General features: G+C 36.5%; 2 protein-coding genes across 3 annotated transcripts in view; one reads left to right on the forward strand and one right to left on the reverse strand.

The window, feature by feature from the left end:
• Nucleotides 1-26,001, forward strand: part of LOC145689292 (alpha-1A adrenergic receptor-like) — a 476,445-nt gene that overhangs the window by 299,955 nt on the left and 150,489 nt on the right. The window lies entirely within an intron of this gene.
• On the reverse strand, nucleotides 15,325-19,197 carry LOC145666590 (uncharacterized). Its single transcript, XM_081733992.1, has 2 exons — nucleotides 15,546-19,197; nucleotides 15,325-15,444 (listed from the first exon to the last, which is right to left on the reverse strand). Exon 1 carries the CDS (start codon nucleotides 19,025-19,027, stop codon nucleotides 15,833-15,835), a length of 3,195 nt encoding a protein of 1,064 aa, XP_081590118.1. The 5' UTR covers nucleotides 19,028-19,197; the 3' UTR covers nucleotides 15,325-15,444; nucleotides 15,546-15,832.

The following is a 26,001-nucleotide window of genomic DNA, read 5'->3' on the forward strand; positions in this document are numbered from 1 at the left end:
CGCTGACTCCAGTTTCTTAATTTTCGGAATTTCACATACTTATTCTTAAATTTTTAAAGAGGCAGCATGGTAGCTCAATGGTAAAGTGTTCACCTTTGATGCATGCGGTTCCTGGTTCCATTAAAGGCTGTGGTATGTGTGATGAACAACATGACCATGTCTTTTTCTCGGACATTTTTCAGTTCTCCCCTCCATTATCATTCAATCAATTCCATTCATAATAATTCGTTTTCATTAATAATCCAATCATTCGTCTCCTTAAAGCTACAGGGCCTATTTGTGGGGCGTAAAACTTAGAGATTTCATTTTTTCATTATTATACAGAAAAGAATTTGACAACTTTATCCCTACTCTACTGAACTAGTGGCCTTGTACAGCTTTGTTACAAATGCTAGAGGCTAATCTTTGCCTGCAGATAGAACGCACATATACAATATTAAAAAATAAGTTGTTACAAGTTCGTCGCCCTTGACATTGACTTTCACATATCAATATGAAAAACTACTCTTTATAATAAGTAAGTGTTTGTTTGGTTATATTTTGTGAAAATTAACAGATGTTTGTTACTGTGTGTGCTGCATCGTAGTGTCATTTCGTCGCCTAGTTTCATTGTGTTTTTATTTTCTTTTATACACACATATGCAAATAAAGCCTCGAGATAACGGGATCAAAATGCATTTTTTTTTTTTTAATAACTTAATCCTCTTCCCACACCTGATCTCCCCTGCGCCCCTTCCTCTCCGAATAGAATCGGTTGAATACAAAGTCTGCTAGATAGATAGCTAACATAAACAGATACCAACAGGGAGAGAAGGATTGGCCGCTGTCGAATTCTTTTGTCTAGTGTCATCCCATCGGATGGATTTATCCTTATCGTTCGTATTATGCTGTGTGGGTGTCAAGCTATGTTTTTCAGTTTACAACAACAAAAAAATATTTTAAATACCAGGACTTGCGTGCTTCACATTGTAATTACACCTTTGAACAAGCAAGTTGGGAGATATCCTTCCAGATATGGTTTGATATCCAGAAGCATACAATGTGTTGTTTGTTATCTGATGGGAATGATTTAATTACAAAATAATAGAAGAGGACTCTTCCTTTCCCCTGGTCTTTGATGCTATAGAGAAAGCTCAAAATATTCCAGACAATCTATTCCCACTCTAAAACAGTTATACTCAACTTGATGCTCTGTGACGTAACAGTTTGCAGTTTGCTGTTCCCTTTTTCAGCAAACCACACTGAGAGAAAATGAAGAAGACAGGTAATTTGACAGGAACTTCTTAAAAAGACATAAAAATTCGTTTCTCTCGATTTTCTCTAAAACTATGCATTAGAAAAATGAAATGAAATCTTTAAGTTTTACGTCCTACGGTTATGCCGGTTAGGCTAAAGGAGAAAGTGATGATTCTTTTTTTTTTTTTTTTTTGTTTAAACCAGTTGGTATTAAGAAAAAACAGCTGGTTTAAACCAGCCAACTCTGCTAGCAGCTATTAAAAATTTGTCAACTAAACCATGAGCGACTTTGTATTATAAAATTACAACCATCCTGGTTTTGTATGTTTGTCGTAATCTTACGTGCTGTGGTAATGTCTGTAGATTAATGAAGACTAAATTTCTCTGATAATAATCACATCTTAATAATCAGGCACAATAAAATATTGCAGAAATCCAAAATCTACAGTAAATTTTTCCCTCCTTGAAAGGGAAAGTGACGTACCAAAATAGAAGCAAGTAGCAATATTACAGTATACGTTACGGGAAGGAGTTTGTTTTGAGGCAATGTACACAAGGGAAAAATTGAATTTCTTGCAACTCGCCCCACACTGTTCATTCTTCATTCAATAATTGCTCTAGTAGAAAGTCATTTAGTTTTATTTTAGGGTTGAATTCCATGGACGGATTAGAATTTTGCATCCTGATCATTATACTAACCCGCTAATCTGAATAGTACTGCGGGTAATCTAACAAGCAAAAATATTATTTTTATTTTTATTAGATTATTTTATTATTTTTATTTTTATTATTTTTATTTTTATTTTATTTCTATTTTTATTAGAATAGCTGTGATTATTTTTATTAGAATAGCTATATGGGAAACCGATTTTTGATTTTTCCTATCTTGGAATGAACTGGATGGATCACCTCCGTCAACGGACTCGATTCTTAGTTTTTGAGTCTCTACACCCTAGCCAAAATTAATGGTGATCCAACAAATAGTTCTTAACTTTTTTTTTCTCCGACACAAGAACAAGCAGAATAAATATATAAAGTAGCTTAGGGAAACCAATCGTCTTAAAAAGTACAAGTTTTCTGATTTTATGGACAAATTTTCTTTATTCCGCCATATTACACTTAACCGCGAAAGGACTATAATTAAACTAATTGGTCGATACCCCACCGACCGGCTCCTATCGCATGTTGTTGGTATTTTTTTTTTTTTTTTTTGAAAGGAAGTGATTGGCTGTACTTGTATTGTAAAATAAACTTGAGAGAGAAATGATAACAAAAGGAAAGTGACGTCAATCGGTTGTTGTCAACTCATGGGAGAGGGAAGGAGGAAGAGATGGAGAATAGGATGAGAGTTGGACGAAAACAGTAAGTGTTGATAAACTGCTCAGCTATTCATTCTTATCTTCTACTCAACTAAGTTTGCAGACATCCCACTTAGTCTCTTTCCAGTGATTGACGTCAGCACGGTAGCACTCTGCAATTCTCCCCTCCCCTTCATGTTTTCATTCGACAGGCATACTGTATGAACTTGTTCATGATACAGTATGCCTTCAATCTTTCTCTCTCTCTCTGTCCTGAACTACTGTTTACTATTAGTAGTAGGACACTCAAAACTTCTTGAATAGAATGACCATAAACTCTCGAAGTTCACACAAAAATTTGAAAGAATTCTGAAAAGACTCTTGATGGCAAATTCTGTAGGAATTCTAATATATGAAGTTGTGCTGCCTCTGTGAATCTCACTTCGATTTGTGCATGCAATGTCGACATTGGAACATGTGCACAAAGCACAGTACCCATCTAGGATATGCGGCATATGCTTCCTATGAGACGGTATACAAAAATAACTAAGCACACTGAAATGTGTCGAAATGAATAGCAACATTTTCTTTTCTGCATTTGGAGGGACTCATAAGAACAATGGAACCACACTTTGCAGAAAGACCATAACAACAATAACAAAATTATTAGTCGTAACCTTTTCGCAAAGTATGTTCAAATTACGTTGCTCTTTCTTTAGACATGTCCTACTGAAATTCGTAAGTGAAATTACTTGATAAACCCTTATAAAGAGATTCTTTAAGTCTAAACAGCATCCAAATAAATGTGCAAGACAATATGTTCCATTACGTATCGTGGCGGACAAAAGTCTTTGATCAGGTAATTGCGACTGCTTTGAAACAAATGCAGAGTATGAAAATTAAATCAGTCATATCTGTAATTTGGTGTCGAGAAGAAACTAACTTGTGAACCAAAGGTTTAAGAACAACTCAAGTTAATAATATAAACTATGCCAAAGATCATTATTGACTTATATTGACTATTAAGATCACTATTGACTTATATCATGATAAAAGAAATACGAAAGAGGTTTCGAAACGAAAAGGTATAATGTAAAACTTCGTATGCGGAAGCAAAGAAACCTAACGTAAATACACTAAAGATGAATCACTTACTGCGTAGTGATCGTGGTTCAGTGATCAAGGCGCTCGACCAGTAATCTGGAGGTACTCGGATCTAATCCACGTCGGGCAAGTATTTTTATTTTTTTTTACTTTAGGATTTTTGGTGGCGATTGTTCGACGATGACACACGTTTTATTATCTTCAGATATTTGAATACTCGGATGTTTCAATACTTGAACTATCAAATCCTCAGTAATAATAATAGTAATAATAATTATTATTATCTCGTAGAAGATTAAAAGTTAGGAGCTTATTATCGCTCAGGACATACCATTACAAGCAGAAACGTGACATTTGACAAGAATATTTCGGTTTTGTTTAATGTTGTCCACGAGAAGAGGAATTTCTCATCTCGTTTCTAAAACAAAACAAACAGATTCGGGACGAGAATTAACATTTTACATTCGAGACGGGACAAGGCTAACTCAACTTATCGCCTCGCTTTGAAGATGAGAATCGAGACAAGACGAAAAGTATCGTAAACATTTCTCGTCTTATCTCGATTCTCGAAATAGTGTATTCCATTCTTTGAGTCACAATTCATCTGAAGACTGAATCTTATACGCTATTTTGTCACTTTCTATTCCAAAGCTCATTGAATTATGGTCTGTGTAGGTATTTTTGAAGCAAAGCTTTTATAATTACCGCTGCATATCCTAAAAGTTAGTTTATTATATGCCTTACTATTAAATAATATTCAGTTATTTTTATTACAGTTATTTTCCTTAAAACGTACAGTAGAATATTTTCTACATGAAACTTCAGTAGAACACTTTGGTTTAAAATTTGGGTAGTTGCAGACGTATATCTTGGGGGCACGGACACCCTCTCCCCGAAAACCCAACTTTTCTGTAAATTTCGCCTAATTTAAGGGCAACTTTAAAATTTTTAATACCATTATTATTATTATTATTATTATTATTATTATTATTATTATTATTATTATTATTATTATTATTATTATTATTATTATTATTATTATTATTACTGAAGTGTTGTGAATTTAGTGGTTTCACCCAGCTTCCGCCAGTGGGCATTGTGCTGGACAAACGTCATGTGTGTAGGTTTTCTCGGGGTTCTGCTTCATCTCACTTTCTTTATTCCAATATTTCATTCATTCTCATCAAGTCTTCTTTAGCTTAGCCGGCATAACGATTACTTAATAACAAATTTCAGTAGTTGTGAGTTCAGTAGCCCTACTTTCTACATGAAATTTGCCTGAAAACTTTTCCTTTAACATTTAGCTACATGTAGGGGCGTACGCAGAGGGTATGTAGTATTATTATTATTACTGGATTTTTGAGATCTCAATATCACGTCCTATTCCAATGCAAATAAGTATACTGAAGTTGATAGGAAAAAGGAAAAGAAATTGATTTGAAACCTGTCTAGGAAGCCTTAGAAGAGATACTTTGCAAGAATTAGTGTCCGGAAGGAAAAGAGGGGAGAAAAATTATCAGCTCCTGGACAGTATGAAAATCGAAACATCGGATGGCTTAACAGAAACAAAGTAGGATTTTTCTTCGTCACGATACATAGTAACGCTCTTTCTTTGGGTAAAAGACTTTGGATTATGTATGCGTTATATTGATATTTTAACAAAATATACATACAAATATAAAAAAGAATAGTTCCTATTTACAAATTTTGTCTGAACGGATATATGGAACGTGTTGGAAATGGCGAACGAAAATATTACGGTATTTCTAGTAATATTGGAAGAAGTTAGAAACAATTCCACAATGAAACAATAACGTTTCAGATACATTTATGACTCATACTAGGCCATAAGGATGACCCTTACGTATTCATGAATTGTTTGCTCAACACATTAACGTTTCAGACAGTACGAATCAAGGTTGTAGACATGTTACGTCATGTTAGTATTTGCCCTGTGAAAAAAGTTGTTTAACTCTAACTTGTAAGACCGAGAGCAATTGAATATTTTCATGTTATTATACATAAGAAATATCAACATTGTAATTGATAAAAGTTACCTTAATTACCTCAGCTGAAATCGAACCCAGGACCCCTAAATTACGAAAGGAATGCTCAAGCCACTATCCTAAGACTGCTTTATTAAGTAAGAGTTAACAACACTCGTGTATATAGGAAATTGCACACTTTACGATTCCAATATTTTATTAACGATGAAACACACTGATTTCGCTCATGATAAAATACTATAGTCAATGAATTCAAATTTAAATTTAAAAAAGACATACAAGCACACAAGGAAATAAAGGAGAAAGTAGTCTTAAGAGTAGTTCGAACCCTTAACTGAAACCTGGTGCCTCAAACCACTTTTTTTCTGATTCACCGAAAGTATTTCCGTAACTTCTCTGTATTATACTCAGTCATACTCGTTTTGTTATTTCCAGTAACCTTGAACGACAGGGACACGGACACAGATACATCGAGAACATACAATTTCAAAGGCTCTCCCATCGGGAATTGAACCCGGGAACCAGACCACGGAACAATCTGACGGTGGGGTACCTGGTTCGTTCCCAAGGCATGTAAGCTTGAGACGGACAACATCGTGCTCATACGTTTTCTCGGGACACTCCTGTTTACTCCCACTTTCTCATTTCACCAATTCGTAAAACATAATTCACTTGCTTTAATCATGGTCTTCTTCAACAGTCATAATAGTGAGACATCAAATGCAAAGATTTCATTTCATATCATAAGAAGCTATTAACGGAAACCAATTCAAACCGAAGAACAGTTGAATTTTCTATTGCTTATTAACGTGTTCTCACAAAAATATATAGAGAAATAAATATGGGGAATCGTAATTCCATTCAGAAGTGAAACAGCAGATTCATAATACCTTACCCTAATGAAACCATTACACATCTTTCGGAACTTCTCCAATATATGTATGGATAATCTGAAAAGTAGCAATACAGTGTCTGTTGTCAAACAAAACCAAATTACGGTTCGGTTTCTGAAATAAACGGACACATTATGTTTCAACCTTAAGCCAAATCCAAACCTGTTAACCTGGTTTTGGAACACGTCTAGTGCCTAGATTGTGGTTGGTTACTACTGTCTCGTGAAATCAACTGCATTATGTAGTTCAAATTTGGAGATAAAACCCATATATATTGGTGTAATTTTCTATAGCACTGGAAGATGAAATTTTCACTCTAGTAATGTGAAATTTCCATTTCACACTAGCATTCTTATTGAAAAAAGTCTGAATTTTTCAAATTTTAATAACAAATGAGTGAAAGTCATTGTTTAGCCCTTGTTTTGTGGCCTAAGCATAAAAGTTCATTTTCCTTATGGGAGATTCAATGTAAAATTTTTGGAGTAGTTTTCTCCAATGATTATTGGAGGATTTCCGGCACATGAGTATTATTGCTACAAAATACAATAACACTCATCAGCAATGTCAGTATAGTTATCTGGAACATTATTTTTGGTAAGGCTCCTCTTTTGTGGGCAAGGGACGTAAAAAGATGGTGGGTAGAGTGTTACCAAAATCTCAAATTTTATATTTTGGAACTCCAGTAATCGTCAGCTTAATCACCGAACCGATCTTAATCAAATTATCGACACAGGTGAGGTTCGGATATGGGGTGGTTTTTATCATATCCCTTTCATGGTAGAACTTAGAGTGGGAGGAGGGGAGAGGAGAGATATCTATATTATAAAATTAAAAGTGACTATATTTGTGACTCTTAATCTCTTGAATCACCCGACCGATCTCGATCAAATTTTTGACGTAAATGCAGTTCTGGGCTGGGAGTGTTTTCAAGTATTCATTTTGGCGGTAGAACTTAGGGCTGGGGAAGGAGGGGAATTATAAAAATGTAAAACTTAATAACTCTTGAACCAAATCACCAATCTGGATCAAATTTTCAACATAGATGGCGTTCGTGCCTAAGATAGATTTTACCATTTCACTTGGCGGAAGAACGTAGGGTAGGGGGAGGAGAGGAGGATATACAAAAATCAATAAATATAAAAATAAAAGTGACCATGTTCATGAGTTAATAACTCTTGAATCACCCGATCGATCTCAATCAAATTTTCAACATAGATGAAGTTCGATTCTGGGAAGTTCTTTTATTATTTTATTTAGATGGTAGAACTTAGGGGAAGGGAGGAGAGGAGGGGAAATATATGAAATTGAATAAAATTTAATAACTGTTGAACCACCCTACCGGTCTCGATCGTACTTTCAACATAGATAAGGTTCGGACCTGAGACGTTTTCCTCATTTTACTTTGATAGCACAATGTAGGGGAGGGTAAGGGGAACATATATGTTAGAAAATAAAAATAAAAGTGACTGTCTTTGTGACTCCATCACGCTTAAACCACTGACCAGATCTTAATCAAATTATCAACATAGATTAGGTTCGGACCTGGAGTGGTTTATATCATATGCCTTTGACGGTAGAACTTAGGGAAGAGGAGATATATATACATAAATGAATAAAACTTAATAGCTCTTGAACCACCCGACAGATCTCGATCAAATTTTCAACATAGTGACGTTCGGGTCTGGAAAGGTTTTCTTATATATATATTTTCACTTTGACAGTAAAATCAAGGGGAATGGGAGGGGAAGGGAGATTAATATATAAAAATATAAAGAACTTAACTCAAACTACTCAACCGATCTCGATCAAATTTTCAACATAGATGGCATTTGGGCATGGGATCATTTTTATCATTTAACTTTGACGGTGTAACGTAGGAGAGGGGAGGGGGGAGATATATGTAAAAAATAAAAATGAAAGTGACTGTGTTTATGACTTCATCACTCTTGAGCCACCGACCGATCTCGATCAAATTTTCAACATAGATGACGTTCGGGCCTGGATTTTTATTTATCTATTCACTTTGACGATAGAACTTAGGAGAGGGGAACAGGAGTTAAAAAATAAAAATTATTAACTCTTGAACCGAACCATTAATCTTAATGAAATTTTTAACATAGATAAGGTTCGGGCCTGAGATGTTTTTTATCATTTCACTTTGACGGTAGAACTTAGAGGAGGGAAGGGGGAGATATATAAAAATTAATGAAACTTAATAACTCTTAAACCACCGGACCGATCTCAATAAAATTTTCAACCTAGATGAATTTTGAATCTGAGATGGTTTTTGTCATATCACTTTGACGGTGTAGCTTAAGGGAGGGGGAGAGACATTTGAAAATGATCGAAAATGACCGATATTAGTGTCGAATTTATAATTTTTGAGGTCGCTGAGATGGACAGTGACACTTCTGATGCCGTTTGAATGCAAATTCATCCCCGCAACTTGGGGAAGGGAAAGGGAATATATATATATATATTGTAACCCGCCTAGGCTATATATAAATGATCGCATATCTGTGTGAAATTCATAATTTTCGGAGTCGCTGAGATGAACAATCATATTTCTGATTATGTGCACCGCAGCATGGGGAGGGGAGAGGAATATATAAAATCACCAAAAATGACCGATATCAAAGAGCGCTTTAAGTAATAGTAAAAAGTGACTGACTAACGGAACATATTACTATTTTTTTTTCTAATTTAACCCAGGGAAGCGGGTAATTGATGCTAGTATAAAAATAAATAAAAGTAAATAACTCTTGAACCACCTGATCTATTTGGATCAATTTTTTCAACATGGATGATATTCGAGCCTCGAAAGTTTTTTTTTTTTTTTTTTTTTAATATTTTCACTTTGAAAGTAGAACCTGGGTGGGGAGGGGAGATTAATATACAGAAATAAATAGAACTTAACTCTTGAACCACCCAACCAATCTCGATCAAATTTTCAACATACATGACATTCAGGCCTCAGATAATTTCTATCATGCCGTGCCCCGCAACATGGGGGGGGGGGGGAAGAAATATTTGAAATCGCCGAAAATGACCAATTTCAAAGAGCGCTTTAGTAATAGTAAAAACGAAACATATTACCAAGGGCGCCCATGTTGTGGTTTCCAAGGGGGCAAGTATAAGCGATATTTCAAATATAGCTTCACATTTTGCTGTAACTAGTGTAAAAATTATATTTGGTTTTCGATATTCCCAAGTACAATTTCCTATAGGGAGGGGCGAGCGCCCTACCTTGCCCCCCGGATGGGCGCCCTTGCATATTACTATTTTTCCTTAATTTAACCCAGCGAAACTGGGGTGCGTCTTAGATTCGAGGACGTCTTAAATTCGAATAATTATCGAGAAATTCTTAATTAAAGATATTATTAACTTGTTATTAAAATTACTTTGCTAGCCATAAATACTTTTAATTTTGTATCATATTCAATCATTCAAATAACAATAGTGTGCTGCGCTTGCGCAGGACGTGCGGGTTTGCTAATTATTATTATTATTATTATTAGTTTATTATTACTCCTGAAGATCTGATAGTTCAAGTATTGAAACATCCGAGTATTCAAAATAAGAAAATAATAAAACGTGTGAGGATTTAGAAAAAAGATGGACTAAATAATGTATTGACTTATTAGGAAACCCTATATAGAAAAAAATAAACATAATTTTAATCCATATCCATTGTACTACAAATTCGTTATTATTACTTTTTGATCGATCCTCGTGTTTTTATGAGATTCCTGCCATGTCCAAACTAGAAAAGAGAAAGCACTGGAAAATTACAATGTTTATATCTTAATACGAAAACATATCAGTCTGTGAGCAACGATAATTCCTAACAGTATGTCAAGCTAATAGATGTCACTACTTGCGCTACCTGTCAGTGTGATCCTAATAAATGTCACTAGCGTGCGGTCAATTTGCAGATTTAAATTTATTGCGACGATTTAATTGCACTTGAAAACTACATTGTGTCAATGTAATTATTTCAAAATAGGACAAGAGCCATAGTCATACTTAGAGATTCGAGTATTAATACATGTGTGAATATTTCTGCAACAATATATTGTGACAATTTTATTCCAACTTGACTGTACTGTTTCAATACAATCATTCGAAAATGGATAATGATGCTGCTGAACACAAACGTGCTTCGCTGTTTATTTTTAGAACAAGTAAAAAATTATAACCTTTAATTAAAAACTGTTTCAACGTATAGTGTACAAACTGCCGAAGGCTTAGCCGCATCAACTAGTTCCTATAAATTATATATAGACATGGTACACTCACAGTATAACATTTAATTGTTAAATTACTCCTAAGCAAAATGCAAAACAGTAAAAAGTATAGAATAATATATCGTTTTCTTCTAAAACAAAAAATAATCTTTTGTCTTTAGCCCATCTTGGAGCAAAATTAGGTTAAAAAGAAATGAGTTTCGTTTTCATATTAGACGAATTTAATACTGAAATTCAAAGTAAATGAAATTAAAATATTCCCCTTTAACGTCCCACGTTTATGCCCGTTACACTAAGAGAGACGAATGCTTAAGGCAAATGAATGATGATGGAAGAAACGGTAGAATGGGAATGTGGGAGAAAAACGTATCCCCAAGAAAACCCACCGATACGATGTTATCCACCACAAACTTGCTTGGTTGAGGATCGAACCAGAGTCCTCAGGGACAAAAGGTAAGTGCTCTAGCACTGAGCCACAGTGCCCCCTGAAACTCGAACTGACTTCTGGTTACAATAGAGAAATAAGATCAATGATACAACCTGTTTTTCCGGCTCTAGGGCAAAAGGGATTTTATCGATAAAACGTGAAAAATGCAGGGAAATTCTCGGGCTGATTGGTTGACCAATAGAAATGCTTGTTTTTTCTTTGTTCTTCAGAAAGAAACAAATACATTAGCAATAGTCTGTGTGCTTGTTCAAAATAGCATGATTTGCACCCATTGTTTGGATTTTTTTTTGTAAAAAGAAATACTGACGGAATAAAAAAGAAATGTGGTTGGCGCTCCTCTAATATATAGTTAAATTAAACTTATCACAGAACTTTTGCCATAGAAGTTGGACGCTCAAAAAACGAGGGAAAATTTTTTGTCAGTCAACGGAAATTTTCGTAAGGAAACCTCTGAACACTGCTCTGAATGTCTATCAAAAAGCCATTACTCGCTATCCCTCACCGTTCTTGCTCTATGGCGATCAACATTCAAACCGGAAGTGATAGTAAATTTACGCCCCTTCCAGTTTCAGAAGAGAGAGATGCAGGCGATAATTGTTTATTTCCTTGAGATTTGAATGGATTCTAAAGAGATACTGAACTGCTTCTTTACTCCTTACTGTTTATGCTCTGATAGCTGTCGACAGACGGACGGACATAACCGTTCTATAAGGCTTCTGATACTTATGTACAGCATAGCTTGAAAGTCTGAAATAAAGGAGATGACAGATATAAAGTTCTTTGAGTAGCACACGCATCATTCCGGGTATTTAAAAAAAATGTATTCTGGCCGCAACTGGTATGAACAATAAAATCGCATGATAAAACCGAATATTTGCAAAATAAATATATTGGCTGGCGCGATTCGAACCTGAGACATCCCGATTACGGAATTTAAAAAAAAAAATGCTTCATTAACTTTCATGCAAAGGGTTAAATATTCACAAAAAGAGTAAGAAACCAGTACCATAATACAAGCAGGTTGTCATGGAAAAATACTCTGTCCTTTTTATATCTATAATGACGAAATATTTTATTTCATTTGCCCAGGAAAGTGGCATTTATTGCCCATCTAATAAAATTTATGGCTACTAGAATAAAAATGTCAGGTTCCTCGTTTGTCAGTTGTTGACGTGGATTGTTCGTTGCTCTCTCTTTGTTTTATGGTGTAGGTATCCAAGGAAATTGCAATTTGCCTTCATCGCCGCTTTCTCTATTACCTAATCTTTTTATTTTTTATTGTTTCTCTTTTTCCTAGTTACCAAGGTTTCGTTTTCTCATTGTTTTCAGATATTTCATAATGACATTTCCACTCTTCTCATATGTGAGGGCTGATTCATAAGTCATGGCATTTTTTTTCTCTCGCGAACTGGAGACAACACGAAAAATCTAACAAGGAAAGAGAGGAGATTATATATCGAAGTGGAAGATGATTTATACGCCAATCGAAACCACTAACGACGCCTGTTACGAAACTGTAATGAAAATTTTCCAAATCATATACTGTACGAGTTATATGAATATACAGGGTGTCCAGAAAGTCCGTGGCCACTCCTAGAAATCGCAAACGGAGACAGATGCTAAAACAGTAAAACACGTTCGTTATCATTTCAAAAATACAACGTATCAAAGTAAAAAGTATTGTTCCAGGGTCATACGTAGGCTTCCAGGCGGGGTCCAACTTAAAAATTACAAATGGTAAAGGAGTCAAGTAGCATATCGTTGGAAAACTGTTGGGAAATGAAAGAAAACGGAACAAGTCTCGACTCTCTAAAATTACCCTGTGCAAAATGGCGGCCAGTCAAATGTCAGCAAAAACATCATTGTAAAGTCTATGGCCACCACACCCCCAATAAAAAAAAAACTTAAACGGTGAGTCAGATATCAAAACAGCAAAACACTTTTGTCATCATTTCAACAGTGCAATGATTGAAAGTAAAAATATTTGTCCCAGGGTCCTCGACAGGGTCCTACTAAAATTTTCAAATGGCAGGGGAGTCAACTAGCATATCGTTGGAAAGCTGTTGGGAAATGAAAAAAGACGGAACAAGTCTCGACTCTCTAAAATTCCCCTATGCAAAATGGCGGCGGTGAAATTTACATCCTCATTTCGATTCTCCGAGCAGTACATTTGCTTTCCATTCTGCAATCGGCACTTGTTGTCACTGTGAGACACTTGCACATATTATTATTCAATGCAATTTCTTTTCTTTTCTTTATTTCTTAATTTGCTTTTATTTTATTATATTTATTTATTTATTTAGACATTACTGGGCCCAAACAGGAGAATCTCACAGTAGGGACATTTCCTTTATTTCCGTTGAGTACAAGAATTAAAGTGAAAACAAACTAAAACCGGACTACAGCAAGAAGAACTAAACAGCAAGATATTTGCACAGTGTTATCGTAGAGCGTCCAGACTTGTTCCATCTGCTTTCATTTAACAACAGCTTTCAAACGATATGCTAATTGACCCCCTTGCCATTTGTAAATTTTGAGTAGGACCCCGTCTGGAACTCTGCGGAGGACTCTGGGACAAATATTTTTACTTTCGATCATTGTACTGTTGAAATGATGACACACGTGAGTAGTAGTCCCCGACGTATGGCCGAATGACTCATCCTCACTCTCTTTTACGACCGGGATTTTTGAACTTCGTTCCCTTTTACGGCTAAGATGAGTGCTTTGGTACCTCGATTCTGATTGGCTGAGAGAGGTCACGTGACGTTAGGCCCCGCCCACGCGGGAAATTCAAACTTTCAGGTCACGTGGTATGACGTCATGAGTCACCCCGACCTCACCCTGGATTTTTGAAATTTGTTCCCTTTTACGGGTAAGATGTGTGATTCTGATTGGTTGACAGCTGTCACGTGATCTTAGACCCTGCGATATTTGAAATTCGTTCCCTTTTACGGGTAAGATGAATTCTTTGGTACCACGATGCTAGAGGTCACGTGATCTTAAGCCCTGTGACTTTTGAAATTCGTTTCCTTTTTTTTACGAGTAAGATGAGTGTTTTGGTACCTCGATGCTGATTGGCCGACAGAGGTCACGTGATCTTAGACCCGCTACACACCCCATGAGTGAAATATAGAGCAATATGTCGGTGATCACCCTAGACCTGGATTTTTTTTTTTTTTTTAATGGTTATCCTTAAAGTTCCCATGAAGGGTTCAACCTCCTCCTTAAATAACCCTTTTTTGGTATCATGATATTGTACTGAAGTTTACCTTAAATATTATCGTTCTCTTTGACAGATAAGATGATTACCAGCTTTTTTACCTTGATGGAGATCCTGTCCTTGAATTAGTAGCCTATGTCTCTGGAAGTAACAATGGTGAAAGAGGGGTGTCGCTTGTAGATTTCTTATAACACATTGTTGTGAGTTTAAGCGATTTATTGCTCAGTAAGCGCTTCATTAATGGAAACAGTGTTGCCAGATTTTTTTTTACCGAAACTGCTCCGGTTCTTTTCGAAACGGTTCCGCAGAGTGCAAGAAATTTTAAACGAAAAAATTTTTCGAACTAAAAAATTTTAAACAAAAATTTTCAAACAAAAAATTTTCGAACTAAAAATTTTGAAACAAAAATTTCAAAAAAATTCGAACTAAAAAATTTAAACTAAAAACTTTCGAACTAAATTTTCAAATCAAAAAATTTTCGAACAAAAAATTTTCGAACCCAAAAAATTCGAACTAAAAAAAATTAAAAATTTTTCGAAAAAATATTTTAAACTAAAAACTTTCGAACTAAATTTTCAAATCAAAATTTTTCGAACTAAAAATTTAAACAAAAAATTTCGAACCAATTTTTAAAAATAAGTTTCGTACTAAAGATGTAAACCACATTTGAAAATTTTCAAATTAAAAATTTTTTCGAACTAAATTAAAAATCAAATTTTGGACACTAAAAAAATTCTTTAATTATTTTTCGAACAAAATCATGTAAACCAAATCTTGAATATATTTTTCACCTTAAATTTTCAAGATTACCATGATTTGAAAACAAGTGTTCAGGGTTTCAAGAAATAATAAAACATATTTTTTTTCAACTTGTTGTATTTTAACGAAAAGTATGTGCTCTTCCTATACATGTTTATTAACATAATAAATACAGGATCTAGTTTAATGAATATGTTGGACGCGTCATCATCTTCGAATCTTGTAGCCGTATCCTGGAAAGAAAAAGAAGAAACGATGGATTAATTTAAGAATTTCTTTTTTTTCTGAAACAATAAAAATGAGTCAATATTGATAAGAGAGAAATAAAACTTACTCGTAAATGATGGATCTGTTTAGGTTCATCTTCCTCCTCGGGTACAGGATCACTGCATTTTTTTTCACCGATGGATGTTTACGAACTTTTTCTGGGTACTGCATTTTTCTTGGTGTTGCAGCTTTATGGTCAAGGTTCCTCCTTGGATACGAGATGACTGCATTTCTTCCACTGATGGTGTTGGTGGTGATTTATGAACTCTTGTGGGTACTTCATTTTCTTCTTGGTGTTGCTGCTTTGTGGTTAAGGAGTGGAAAAAAAGGAAAAGGAAAAAAGAAATGGCGGCCTTATTGGGTATTTACAGTTTTTTCTTCTTCATCTTCTTTTTCCAGTTCCATCTTCTGTTTTTTAACGTACCCGTACGGAACCGTATCATAAGAATTGATTTCTTTAAATCGACGTTTTGTGTACTGGATACTGTACATTTTTTCTTCCTTTCGTGTGACGATGGTATGGTCTTTGGTCCTGCATATCTTATGGGGGATAGTGATGGTGACTTGTCCACGGCATTGATTTGTAATCATTTCTTTTAGCGTGTTGAAATTTAATTGTTGTCCTGCATTGTAATTTAATGTAAATCCTCTAATTTTGCATATGTAACTGGTGACGTTGGTATCCGGATTGTATATTTCTAGGCTGTAATTTTTTGGTCCTCCACTGACAAATGTCTTGATGTATGCTCGTGGTCCGTAAGACTCCATCTCGTCCGATAAGCATCCCAAGTACGTTGAAGGTTCAATGGTTGGCTCCCCGGGCTTCTCCGTAAATATTACAGAATCCGTGTCGAAATATAAAACACGTTCCTGCAACATTTCCAGGTACTTGTACAGTTCCAGACGTGCCTGACATGTTGTAAATGCACCTAACACGACATTGGTGTTTCGGTTTTGAACAGGCACATGTTCATTGTACTCCCAGAACGCATACAACATCGTATCATTGATGGGTACAATTTGATGGAGTTTAATGTCGGGGGAAGTGAGTTTTTCATAAAATTCTTCCGGCCGATCAATAATTGTGGTCTGGCTAAAGTTTGATCTTTGGCAAAGCTTTCCCCATAATGAGTTCAAACAGAGCTTAGATAAACTTCTTCGTGCAGGATTATTTTCAATTTTGGACGGATCCAATGCAATACCTTCACGCTCCAGGACGGTTTGTATGAATTTTGATTTGTCTTCTTCGCTGACACAGGAACTAGGCCAGCCAGACGCTTCCATTTTTGATTTTAAAAATGTATTGATATATTCCGTGAACAAGCCACCTGTTTTCGTGATGGGATCATATTGTTCAATGTCATAATCCCAAATTTCAAAAATTTCCACTGGTTGATATCCTAATTCTACTGCTTTCTGGATTTCATATGATACCCATGTTCCAGTGAGGCACCGCTCCTGATCATTGTGCGTACACGTTGCTGTAGGGTCTGGGTTCATTTCTTCGGCACACGCAGCACACAGTGGAAAGAGTAGTTTCTTGTTACATCGGTAAGGCAGGAGACCATGATAAAGATGGCGACTTGGTAATATCGACATTTTGATTAGACCATTGACTTTATTTATTGGTGGTATATTTTCATCACCCTGTAGATAAATTCGTGGATGGCCTACAGGGTATTTAGCACACTTATTTACATAAGGATAAAGCGAGACAATATCGTAATATTTTATTACTTCCCCCGCTTTTTCATCGACTTGGTGGTACAATTTCACGCAATTGGTCCTTCCTCCAAAAAAACTATCTCTTGGATTTAATGGTCTGCGGTTCATGTACGGGTGATTCTTCAGATACGTCGCCATTGCAGGATTTTGTTTTAAGAACTGATTAAATTCGCACTCCCACATTTCATGTACAATGTACCCCAATTCACGCAGTCTTGCATTTTTTCTTTGCGTTCGTTCATAACGGAATTCCATGGTGTCTTCTGGATTGCTGTAGATGGGCTGATTACGGCCTGTAGTAAAACATACTTTACACCCGTGGTAAAAGCAGCCGGCATGCTCGTAGATGTGCTCCTCTAACGTCTCAGGATCTTGGTAGTAACCATCAACATGGAATCCCGCAATAAACACTTCTTTTTGTCGGGCCGCATGTAAGATTTGTTTTTCTTCGGTTTTTTCAATGTAGGCCAGCCATTGCATTGCAGCGATCGATTGGGTACTTCTCCATCGATAGCCATGTGCCGGTAGAATTCCTATGGTGTTGGGTTTAAGGAAATTCCGGCGGAATACTAAATTGGAAGCACTGGCAATCGTGATCGTCTCCAAGAAGGGATTCACTTTGGTTTCTGTTTCAAATGACGTCATAAACGAAACGCATGCTTGTCGCAGTACATTGACATCTTGAATACAATACTTGAGAATTTCTTTCTGAAAATCAAACGTGTCATTACGATGATCGTTGTACCACTGCATGAACTTGTTCCTGTCTTCGACGGCCATTTCATCTGCACCATAATACTTCGTTTCTGGAAGTGGTCCAATATACGATTGATTCTCCTTGGTGTTGAAGAAATGCGGGAAGTAGCCTTTGGTTGCGGGTAAATTGAACGCTTTTGACAATTTACTTAATGCCATAGGTAGGAAGTTCAACGAGTCAATGAACGTCAGATTATTCAACGTTAAACTCAGTATCTTGGTCCCATTTAATATGACGTCAGGTCTCCATTGGCATTGTTCTACCATGGTCTTTAGGATGAAATGTCCATCGTATCCCTTCGAGTTATGCGCGACACAGAAAATCCTATTTATATTGGGACGCCGTTCCCGCAAGTACTGGAGAAAATTATAAACTGGATCCTCTCCTTGGAAAATATGCTGGCGCTGACCACACGTACTGCAAGACTGCTGGATATTATTGTTTTCAACACATGCATAACATACTTGTTGTGCAACCAATAAATTTGGAATGTGTACATACGTATTATCGCCAATATTCGTGTCCTGCATAGATTCTATATCATAGAATATCAACAAGGCTTTCTTTGCGTGCATGAGTGAAGGAACACCAGGTTTCAAGCATTGTCGATCAGGAAGCATAAAACATTGATGGGATCCTGGAACAATCTTCTTACAAACATTGCAAAAGATCTCATTGCAATCATGAAGTCGTTGTCCTGTATGCACAAAGGAATATACTCTGTAACATCTAGTACATTGCTTCACCATTTTGCATACAGGTTCCCCTTGATGATATACAATATTACGATGATTGTTAAAACATTCTTCGCCGTAAAATTGCCGATTGCAGTCGTTGCATAATATCGGCGTTTGGTTCTTGTCGCATAGTGGTCTCTGTAGACATTTGGAGCATGTTACAGGACACTTTTTTACATGTTCATTACGTTTACTATATTTTTTATGGCACGCTTCACAGTAGAAATTGGTTGCAAAACAAGCAGTTAAAGATTGAATGATGTCAAAGTGACCAGCCAAACAAATCAAATTTATGGGAGTGCGATTTTCGTCGTTGGGCCCCTCGTACATGATATCACGGCCTGTGAAACTGGTATACACAGTAATTTTATATTCTTTAAGGTATGCCTGGAATTGTCGTATTTCATTTACACTGGCACCATGATCCAAATTGACTCTTGCATTTGCACATAGCGCATCGACTTCTTGATCCACAACATATTTCGATTGACGCTTATACTGCTTATAACGTTGCACATTTACATTCTTGTATGCCTTCAGACCAATAGCAATAACAATGGCGTACGCCAGGCACCTTGAGTCTTGATTTTGTACACGTACAATCCCTCGTTTGCAACGTAACAATTCTTCATTTTGAAGTACTCCTTGCCGCAAACCACCATAGCCACGTGGAATATCGACACGATGAAAATGCACGGTGAATGGCTCGTGCAGGAGAAATGCATTGTTACTTTGTAACACTCTTTCAAAGGAGGCCCACATCGTTTCCAGTGTCAAGTTTCGGGCTTGGCGAAAACTCACCCAAAATGGTTTATTCGTGTTGCGTGGCGATATTACTGATAAACCAACCATCGCCTCATCGTCGACATTGGCTAACAAATGGTCCAGCATTGCTTGGAAACTGTTATGTACATACTGTATGATATCGGTTCCTACGGGCGGTGCGTTGAATTGAACTTCGAGCATTCTGCCCTCGATGTTAAATCGTCTATAATGACGAGTGATTTCATTGCGAACAGTAAAACCCGATTCGGTCATGGTTAATGAAAGGAGAAAACAAACAAACAGGTACAATTACGGTAAAACAAATATGTAATGGGAAAAAGGAATTGAGCAGCGTGAATTTACTACAAAAGAAAAGAAGAAAGAAAAAATCTTAATCACCTGATAAACAGGAAATCATAACGTTTATGATAAATTCTTAATTAAGCAATTCATGTAAAGGTTCTGAGTTTGATTCCCTGGCGGTGACGTTCAGAATCTCATTATGAAAGCACACGTACTAGAAATCAAAGTTTTTTTAAATAATTATGTTACTGAAATGAGTGTTTTATTGCTGTCAAACTCGAGAGCACTACATCGGCATTTAACTGACCTACCATTCTATAGTGATAAAAAGAATGCATGAAATGAATGAATGTTTCATCAGTGCTGAGATGTGACAAAGTACGCGTCAGCATTTTTTTTTTCCACTCACAACGACCTTTAAATGATGCGTTTGCAAGTTGAAGAGATTCATCGAACATTAACGATACACATACGTAATTGTCGAAACAAAATCTGTATAGCGTATTTTTTTTATTATTATTGTGACTAAGCGGTTAGCGTACATGGTTCGGACGTGGAAGTCCCTGGTTCAAGCCTCGGTGGGTTTGCTTTTCCACGTCGGGGCATGTCAAGCCTTTTCTGTAATTTAATATTCTCACACGTTATCATACATTCTTTTCAAAACTAAGCTAAATGGTTGACGTACACCTCATAATACATAAACGTACATAAATCGTCTATAATGACGAGTGATTTCATTGCGAACAGTAAAACCCGATTGGACCATGATTAAAAATGAAAACAACAAACAGGTACGGTAAAACAAATATGTAATGGGAAAAAAGGAATTGAGCAGCGTGAATTTGAGTTGATTTTTTGATTTTTTAGTTTAGCGTCCCTTTCAGCAGCGAGGCTATATGAGACGTGGACCTACTGATTAACGTGGAATCCGAACCACATGAGCTCCCGCCGGGAATCGAACCCTGGTCTCCCACGCCAAAGGTACGTATGCTAACCGCTTAGCCCAGGAAATCATAACATTCATGATAAATTCTTAACTAAGCAATTCATGTAAAGGTCCTGAGTTTGATTCCCCTGGCGGTGACGTTCAGAATCTCATTATGAAAGCACATGTACTAGAAATCAAAGTTTTTTTTAAATAATTATGTTACTGAAATGTGTGTTTTATTGCTGTAGCATGTAACTGACCTACCATTCTATAGTGATAAAAAAGAATGCATGAATGAATGTTTCAACAGTACTGAGATGTGATAAAGTACGCGTAAGCATTTTTTCTACTCACAACGACCTTTAAATGATGCGTTTGCAAGTTGAAGAGATTCACCAACCGTTAACGTAACACATACGTAATTGTCAAAACAAAATCTGTATAGCGTAAATCTTTTAACCACATATTCATACACTCGTGGCTAAGTGGTTAGCGTACATGCTTCTAACGTGGAAGGCTCTGGTTCAATCCTCGGTGGGTTTGCTTTCCCACATCGGATCGCTGTCAAGTCTTTTCTGAAATTTAATATTCTCATGCGTTATCATACATTCTTTTCAAAACTAAGCTAAATGGTTGACGTACACACCTCTGGCCCATGTTCAATCCCAGGTGATTGCTTGAATATCACGTTAAGCTGAAGGGGCCGCTAATGCTTTCAAAGGGAATCGAACCATATTATTCTCAGGCATAGTTTCTAAAATTTTGTAATGCATTCTTTTCAAAACTAAGCACACACATTTTTCTGGCCATGGTTCAATTCCCGACGGGTGCTCGCTGAAGGGACGCTAAACCATATCATTTCTCGTGCTTACTTCTAATGTGTGGGGGTTCCTGATTCGTACTCTCACTTTCCCATTCCACTAATTCCTCATAGTCTAAATATTTCGTACTAAAAGTAAAACACTGTATTCGTGATCCGCCCACAAATGATTTTCGAATCTTGTGTGACAAATAAAATCTCACTGAACTTACCTCAATTCAATGAATAAAAAATCGGTGCAATGAAGCTTAAATGAAAACACTTTTAAAAGGAGATCTTCTTCACTCGATAGTTGAGAGCGATGTAGGATTTGAAAAATGAAATTTAGATTTTTATTTAGGTCGCTGCGAAAACGATGTCACCGTCAGCCAATCAGAAACGAGGAAATTTATAAAATGACATCACAACGAACCAATCAAAACGCTCGCTGCTTTTGTCATGAATCACGAACGAAAACGATGTGTAACAATCGATCGTGACGTCATTCACGTTTCTCAATAGTTACATCATATAGTATCGCAGTTCTGAACCCAAATGCTTTCTGTCAGGATCATGTCACTACCTGTCGTAACTGTGACGACATTTCATTTTCCTCATATTCCATACGAGAATGTCAATGTTTGCTTTTTTTCCATGAATCATGCTGACACGTTCGTAGTAAAACAAAAAGTAATGCGATCCGCTGACGTTTGCATTTTTTCAATCATATGTGCTTCTATGTCGTCACACAAAGAAGTCTATCAGCATTTTATTTTAATCCACGAACGGAAGCGTTACACTGTCAGATTTATTTTCTTAAAGTATAAGTGTATCCTTTTCAAGAACCATGGTTCGAAACCCACCAAGCATGATTAAATCCGAATTCATTTAAGCGGTTAGGATACACATCTTTGGTTTGAAAGACCTGAGTTCGATTCCTGGAGAAACATTTCTTAGGATTTTTCTAAAACTTGTTTCAATTTCTAGTTCGAAAATTTTAAAAGTTTAGCTCGATAAAAAGTTTGATTTGAGAAGCGTTACAATGTCAGATTTATTTTCTTAAAGTATATGTGTATCCTTTTCAAGGACCATGGTTCGAAACCCACCAAGATCGATTAAAACCGAATTCATTTAAGCGGTTAGCATACACATCTTTGGTTTGAAAGACCTGAGTTCGATTCCTGGAGAAACATTTCTTAGGATTTTTTCTTAAACTTGGTTTAAATTTCTAGTTCGAAAATTTTAAAAGTTTAGCTCGATAAAAAGTTTGATTTGAGAAGCGTTACAATGTCAGATTTATTTTCTTAAAGTATATGTGTATCCTTTTCAAGGACCATGGTTCGAAACCCACCAAGATCGATTAAAATCGAATTCATTTAAGCGGTTAGCATACACATCTTTGGTTTGAAAGATCTGAGTTCGATTCCTGGAAAAACATTTCTTAGGATTTTTCTTAAACTCGGTTTAAATTTCTAGTTCGAAAATTTTAAAAGTTTAGTTCGATAAAAAGTTTGATTTGAAAATTTTTAGATGTGATTTACATCTTTAGTTCGAAACTTTTGTTTTTAAAAAATGTTTTAGTTCGACAAAATTTTGTTTCAATTTTTTAGTTCGAAATTTTTTTTGGGTTCGAAAATTTTTTTGTTTGAAACTTTTTTGTTTCAAAATTTTTTAGTTCGAAAATTTTTTGTTTGAAAATTTTTGTTTGAAATTTTTTTAGTTCGAAAAAATTTTTAGTTTAAAATTTCTTGCACTCTGCGGAACCGTTTCGAAAAGAACCGGAGCAGTTTAGGTAGAAAAAATCTGGCAACACTGTTTCCATTAATGAAGCGCTTACTGAGCAATAAATCGCTTAAACTCACAACAATGTGTTATAAGAAATCTACAAGCGACACCCCTCTTTCACCATTGTTACTTCCAGAGACATAGGCTACTAATTCAAGGACAGGATCTCCATCAAGGTAAGAATCATCTTATCTGTCAAAGAGAGAACGATAATATTTAATGTAAACTTCAGTACAATATCATACCATAAAAGGGTTATTTAAGGATGGGTTGAACCCTCCACGGGAACTTTAAGGTACCAAAAAGGATAACCATTAAAAAAAATCCAGGTCGATGGTGATCACTGTCATACCACTCTGAATGTCTAGCATTGGGGTGAGGGTAAGATTATGTGACTTCTATCCTCCAATCAAAAATTGAGGTACCAAAACATTCATCTTACCTGTAAAAGGAAACAAATGAGTGAGGGGTTTTCCCATGTAATCTGTTCACCGTGTGATGGGTCTAAAATCATGTGACCTCTATCAACCAATCAGAATCGAGATACCAAAGTATACATCAGAAAGGACACCCTAATTTCAAAATCCTAGGACCTAAAATCACGTGATCTCTATCATCCAATCAGAATCAAGGTACCAAAGCACTCATCTTACCCGTAAAAGGAAACGAATTAGTGATGGATTTCCCCGCAAGGGTAAAACATGACGTCATACCATGTGACCTGTTCAGCGTGTAGCGGGTCTAAGATCATGTAACCTCTATCAGCCAATCAGAATCGAGGTACCAAAGTACTCATCAAAGAGGATACCCAAATTTCAAAACCCAGGGTCTAAGATCATGTGACCGCTATCAACCAATCAAATTCAAGGTACCAAACCACTCATCTTACCCATAAAAGGGAACGAATTTTAAAAATCCCTGAGCCTAAGATCACGTGACCTCTATCAGCCAATCATAAACACTCATCTTACCCGTAAAAGGGAACGAATTTCAAATATCGCAGGGTCTAAGATCACGTGACAGCTGTCAACCAATCAGAATCACACATCTTACCCGTAAAAGGGAACAAATTTCAAAAATCCAGGGTGAGGTCGGGGTGACTCATGACGTCATACCACGTGACCTGAAAGTTTGAATTTCCCGCGTGGGCGGGGCCTAACGTCACGTGACCTCTCTCAGCCAATCAGAATCGAGGTACCAAAGCACTCATCTTAGCCGTAAAAGGGAACGAAGTTCAAAAATCCCGGTCGTAAAAGAGAGTGAGGATGAGTCATTCGGCCATACGTCGGGGACTACTACTACGTGTTTTCCTGTTTTGACATCTGTCTGACCGTTTCAGGTTTTTTGGGGTGGCCATGGACTTTACAATGACGTTTTTGCTGACATTTTTACAATGACATTTTGACCGGCTGCCACTTTGCACAGGGTAATTTTAGAAAGTCAAGACTTGTTCCGTCTTCTTTCATTTCCCAACAGCTTTTCAACCCCCTGTTATGTCCGATATGTTACTTGACCCTTTACCATTTGCAACTTTTGAGTTGGACCCCGCCTGGCACACTGCGGGTGGCCCTGGGACAACACTTTTTGCTTTGATACGTTGTACTTTTAAGGTGATCAAACACGTGTTTTCCTGTTTTGGCATCTGTCTCATGGCATGCATCTGTTTTGGCATGGTGATCACAAAAATAGCCATCCTGTAGAGATCATAGAAAAAAAAGCACTTTTTTTAAAAAATGCATAATTAACATAGGGCGTGAAGTGTGTTTTTTCAAATTTGTAGGCTTCCGAAAACAACTAAAAGTAAACTTTAAGGTTCCATACTCCTAAAACTATTAGACCTATTGTAGTCGAGTCAATGAATCACTTACAAACTAATAAGTGATCTGTCCAAACATCAGTGTTTCATAATCCTGCAATGCTTGAGCAACTTTTTATATAACGGAGTTTGGGATATGGGGAGATAATTTGAAATACTGATTAGGTATATTGTTTTCTAGAAGACATTACCCCTCCCGTCGAGTGCAAGGTGCACGTGGTAATTGGGTTTTTCTACTCTAAATGAAGAAGCTGCCGGCGTCAGAGATCCACCATGTGAAGTGTATGCACCGGATTACATGAGTGTAAAATGGTCAAAAGGTAATGCAGACAATTCTTAGCAGGCCGCACTACTGTGTACGATGAACATTGTAGTAGCCGATCACGGCTGACTGAGATACCTTTGACCACCACTTCTACAGCCCTGACTTCTCACTCAGCGACTTCCACCTATTCCTGTACCCGAAGCGCTTTTCGGACGGATAACTTTCCGATAGCTTATCTTAATTACAGACGGTTGTGACATTCTCATTCTATAGTGACCGCGACAAATCGTGAAGCCTGGGCTCTACACAAATCATAGAACTGCTTTTTCTCACGAGTGAAGAATCGGAAGAATTCGGTACGATTCATAGAGCTGCCTTCCGAACGCAAACTCGAGAAAAACCTGATACATCAGAAGCGTACCAACAGCGTTGCCAAACTTAGAGGAAATGGCAAACGAGCGAAAAGATAACACCACTTAAAGAACTATAAAACGAACACTAACAATTATTCGAATTAAGCGGTAACAAAACGACAACAAAAACAGACAAAACGAAACTTGGCGATGATTCGACAACACTGCATCCTCAGAAAATGTTCTCGTGTAGTGCGAGAGACGAGATTGGCAAAATTTCATGAGTGAAG

This window comes from Thermobia domestica, chromosome 1, assembly GCF_964235325.1.
Source record: "Thermobia domestica chromosome 1, izTheDome1.hap1.1, whole genome shotgun sequence".
In the NCBI taxonomy this organism is placed as follows: domain Eukaryota; kingdom Metazoa; phylum Arthropoda; class Insecta; order Zygentoma; family Lepismatidae; genus Thermobia; species Thermobia domestica.

Coding starts and splice junctions, on each gene's coding strand:
- LOC145666590 (XM_081733992.1), bottom strand. CDS start 19,027: ATGTACGAGGGGCCCAACGACGAAAATCGCACTCCCATAAATTTGATT.